The sequence below is a fragment of the Chenopodium album genome, chromosome 8, assembly GCF_948465745.1.
Source record: "Chenopodium album chromosome 8, dcCheAlbu1.1, whole genome shotgun sequence".
NCBI lineage: Eukaryota > Viridiplantae > Streptophyta > Magnoliopsida > Caryophyllales > Amaranthaceae > Chenopodium > Chenopodium album.
The window spans coordinates 61,789,079-61,793,921 of NC_137841.1; the positions used below are offsets into that span (position 1 = coordinate 61,789,079).

The window sequence follows — 4,843 nt, forward strand, 5'->3', positions numbered from 1 at the left end:
CTACAGATCTTAGCGTAAGTTTTAATTAATTTATATATTTATTTATTTTGTTGTAGATTTTAGGTTTATTTTATTTATTTTATTATTTTCAATTATATGGAACGTTTTCCTTGAAAATTGTTTAAACAAAAATATATTCCTACTTTGCATTGGTTTATTATTTTCAATTATATGGAACGTTTTCCTTGAAAATTGTTTGCTAGCTTCGTAATTTTCTTATCCTAGTAAAACATACAAGTATTAGCGGTTTAATGTTCAATGGTGATGTTGTTATCAGTTTCATCATGTATATATTAATAACCTTGCAAACTAAACCCCAGGTGCATTCTCCAAGTCTGTCCCGGTAAGTGTCGTCATATGGTTGTTACCGTCAACCATGGTTAAGAGAAGGAACATCCATTGAAATATGGTAATGGACCGACATGCATCCAAATAGAAGGTTCATAACAGTTGACCAAATCTGTTGGGTGAAGAACACCATTCGTACAACCTCGACAATTTCCCACTGCGACAGAAATGCACCCAATTGTCAGTTTTATGCTAGATATAAATATACATATCAACTTCTAGTTAGTTTGCAAGCAATCAAGATTCAAGATTGAATGTAAAAACACAAACCAATCCTTACCAGGGCCAGAAGGATCCAGAATATCGCACTGAATCACAGATAAAAGCCGGTATGTACCATAGTCTTCTTCAATTACATCAGCATAGAATAACTTTGGTGAACCATCATCTTCATCATCTCTCTCTCTTTTCTTAGCCTTAAAGTTGTAATGAAAGCGTTTCCGGGGCGAAATGGGGAACTTAAAATCAACCACACCAACAATACAAAAACCAAAACAAAGAGATTACATACACATCAGTGAAATTGAATGCATATTTCAAGACAAATAAAATTGTGTTTGCAAAAAATATAAAATAAAGACCTTGGTATCTCTGTAATGATTCAAAACGTCTTGGCATCTGAAACGATGATTGTTCTCCGTCACCTCTAAAACTACTTTGTTGTCATTAATCGCATCCGGCTCAAACCAAGCCGGTGGAATATCGTCATCACTGATACACAATTGGAGATTTCACATTACTATTACTATTACTATGACTATAATTGTTATGAATAATACTTAGCAAAATTTCAACTCCTAAACAAAACACAAACACAGGTGAAGCAAAATCACAACACCAAATTTAATGCAAAAATTCATGTCGTTCACTCTAAACGCTATTTTTGAAACAAAAAGCCTTAATTGATTGTCTACAATTTTTGTTTGCATTTCATCACATGAATAGTTATTCGATATATGAATATACATGAATCTACTACTATCAAATTTCATTAATTTTATTGTTAGTAGAATGTTTTAGTCAACTTAGTTATTATTATTCTCGTTTTTATTTTCAATAACATAACTCTCTATTCAACGCAATACCATAGCATACAACATAATATTAAATTTAATCAAAGTTATTCAAGTACAGAACACAAAAAAGTCAATAATAAGACAATTTAAATCAATGGTATGGAAACAATACAACAGCAGCGTTGTTGTTTAGTGTTTACTACTGTATAATATTAACAAATCAATAAATAAATTAAAAAAACAAATCCATATAAAATCATATATCAGTTGAAGATCAATTATTATAATAAAAAAACAGATTATTGTTTAATTTTGGTTTGATTTGGTAAACATATTATAACAAAGAATTTACCTTGGACCACACTTGAAAAACCACTCCTCTGAAGGGCTGAAGCCGGTTTCTTCTTCAAGATAAACTTTATCTCCAAATCTATTTATATTAAAAATAAAAAAGTTAGCAAAATTATATATAAAAATAATTAATTAATTTATAATACAAAGAAAAAATTTACCTTAGACGGTTAAACGACGATGCATGTTTAGGAGAAGCAGGCCCAATACAAAATTAAAGATTTCACCTTATTAGATAAATAAAGTTCGGGAAAACATACAAATTATTACTTGTATTTTTTTGACAGTTTACCTTTGAAGCTTATAGGACGATGATCCATCTCCTTCTGATGAACCAGATTCAATCGCCTCCGCCATTCGAATCGGATATCTGATGGAAAGCATATGAATCAGAAAAAAAACTCTAAATAATTATTATTTAATCCACTAACAAAAGAAAAAAGTAAAGAAGTAATTAATTTAATTAATATAAGAATCAAAATTACCTTAGGAAAGTGAAATTTACATAATACACCAGGGTGTATAATGTACTTTTTAAACAACATGTTCTTTATTACTTAACATAATGTTCTCTCCGCCTTCTATATTGTTGATTGGGCTATGCATTTTACATAATAAAGGTTGTCGTTTTGGACCGGGTGTACCAATCAATAATTAGAGCGATAGATGGAAAATAAGATAGAGAGGAAAATGGGTTGGTTTAGGGGAAATTGCTTTTATAGGGTTTTCTTTTTCCCTATTGCATCTCGACCCTACACGCGTCATATTAATCAAAAGGAGTAGTGGAATACGTAGCAGGTAGCACTCCGTACTTGTTCATGCTTCTTTCATTCCCAATTAAACGTAGTTAGACCGACCTATCAAACTGGACTCCCGACCCATTTTTTTCGTTTTCAACACAATTTTTAAACACTTTAACCCAGACCCACTTAACCCGTAAATTGGCTGACTTGATTTAAAGGATTTTTTTTTGGGGTAATGCTATATGCAGCCCTTAGAGCTGCATATAAGCATTTAATATCTTTCCCTTATTAGTATTAAATTGGGAATTTATCAACAATTCACATAATTCACGAGTAAATCGGTATAATAATTGTATATTTATTGTCAATTCTTTCCACTTTTAGCTTCTTATATGCAGCCCTTAGGGTTGCATATATCTTTTTCCTTTTTTTTCAAAAACTAACACAAATGGGTTGTTCAAAAAATCAAATAATTTCTTATTCAATTTTATCATGTTGTTTTGTTTAATCCATTAAAAAAAAAAAAGTTGTTTTGTTTAATTGATGTTTGATCACGTTTATCTTAGGGCTAATAAAAAATTAAAGATTTCACCTTATTAGATAAATAAAGTTCGGGAAAACATAAAATTTATTTTTTGATAGTTTACCTTTGACGATCTCCTTCTGATGAACCAGATTTAGGCAGACAGGCACCTCCGCCATTCGAATCGAAAATCTGAAGAAAAAAACAAGAAATTAATCTCTAATTAATTATTAATTAATCCAAGTAGAGTAAATAAGTAATTATTAATTAATTAATATAAGAATCAAAATTACCATAGGAAAGAGCGATAGTTGTTTAGGGGAAATTGCTTTTCTAGGGTTTTCTTTTGCCCTATTGCATTTTTTCGTTTTCAACACAATTTAACTTGAACCCATTTTAACCCGGACCCACTTAACTCGTAAATTGGCGTGGTTGGATCAGGGTTGTCCTGTTGGCTAACTTGGCTCAAAGGACTCTTTTTTTTTTTTTTTTTTTTTCAAAAACTAACACAAACGGGTTGTTCAAAATTCAAATAATTTCTTATTCAGTTTTATCAAGTTGTTTTGTTTAATAGATGTTTAATCACATTTACCTTTTAGATTCATACACCTTCGCCATTTGATACGGATTATCTAAAGGAAAGCATATGAATCAGGGGGGAAATAAAAACAAGAATTTAATTTAATTGTTATTTTATTATTCACTAACAAAAGAGTAGAATATAATAATAATCAAAATTGTTAAAGCTTACCTTGGAGATTGAAGGCCAAAGGAAAGGGCAATGGAATAGAGTGAAACTGAGCCACGTGAAAAAGACAATAAACAGCTTCATTTTTATTTATTTTTTTTATAGCATGCATGCTTAATTAATAAATATTTGTAAAATATTTTTTATAACCTTAATTAGTAATAATTGGATTTTAAAAATAAAGTTGTTTTGTGAGTATAAGAGTAATATATACATATTATTTAAATCAAGCATTTGCTCGGGCAATTATCTAGTAATTAAATATAATTGCTCCAGATGGGACGACCCGACAACTCGCATCCGAGATCCGTGAAAACCCTATTGTCCAGCTAAGTACCTACACATGAACAAAACGGGTAGGAATTACCTGCCTCGAGACGAGGTTGAGCATCCGTTGCCTTTGTTCGTTTGAGGTGACCACCACCTCGCTCCATCCCGGAATTTGTAGTTCCGGGTCAACCGTTGGTGGTTGTTGTTGCCTCAAACCTTCACCCCTTATGGATTTAGATCTCTTGAGTGCCATTTTTTTAAGAATGGAGGAATTTGAAGCTTTCTCTCTCTTAGGGTTTTGAGAAATTTTAAGAGAAAGTGGTAGAAATTTAGTGGAGATTGTAGAGAAAGATGAGAAGATTAAGAATATGTAAAAATATTTGAGTTTGGATGGAAGAATTGGAGGAGATCTTGGAAAGAGAGTGAGTTTGAAGGTGTGAAAATGGAGGTTTTAGAGAGAGAAAGTTTGAATACAGAAGATGAAGGAAGGAGAAAATGAGAAAAGAAAAGGGGAGAAAGAATTAAAGGGACGACTGGTAATAGGCGCGTCCGATCGAGTGAATTTTCATAAATCCAGAACTCAAGTTGCGCGCTCGATCGGGCGAGCTCCGCCCGACCGGGCACGAATACGAAGCAAATTTTCTCCCTTTTACTCGCCCGATCGGGCGAGCTTCGCCAGAATTTTCTTTCTCCTTCACTCGATTTCTCAAAAAATGCGCCCGATCGGGCGAAATTCCCTCGATTTCCAGCTTCAGTTGCGCGCCCGATCAGGCGAAAATATGGCCTATTCAGGCTCTACTTGCGCCCCCGATCGGGCGAACCTCGCCCGATCGGGCCCGTGCCC

At 32.9% G+C, this 4,843-nt stretch overlaps 1 protein-coding gene across 1 annotated transcript; it reads right to left on the reverse strand.

Annotated features, from left to right (window-relative positions):
- Nucleotides 1–279: 279 nt before the first annotated feature.
- On the reverse strand, nt 280–4,252 carry LOC145643129 (uncharacterized). The gene is made up of 9 exons (XM_081694290.1): nt 4,097–4,252; nt 3,106–3,173; nt 2,201–2,245; nt 2,007–2,085; nt 1,877–1,917; nt 1,717–1,794; nt 930–1,059; nt 629–806; nt 280–505 (listed from the first exon to the last, which is right to left on the reverse strand). The coding sequence occupies exons 1-9, from the start codon at nt 4,250–4,252 to the stop codon at nt 381–383; spliced, it is 900 nt and encodes a 299-aa protein (XP_081550416.1). The 3' UTR covers nt 280–380.
- Nucleotides 4,253–4,843: the final 591 nt, after the last annotated feature.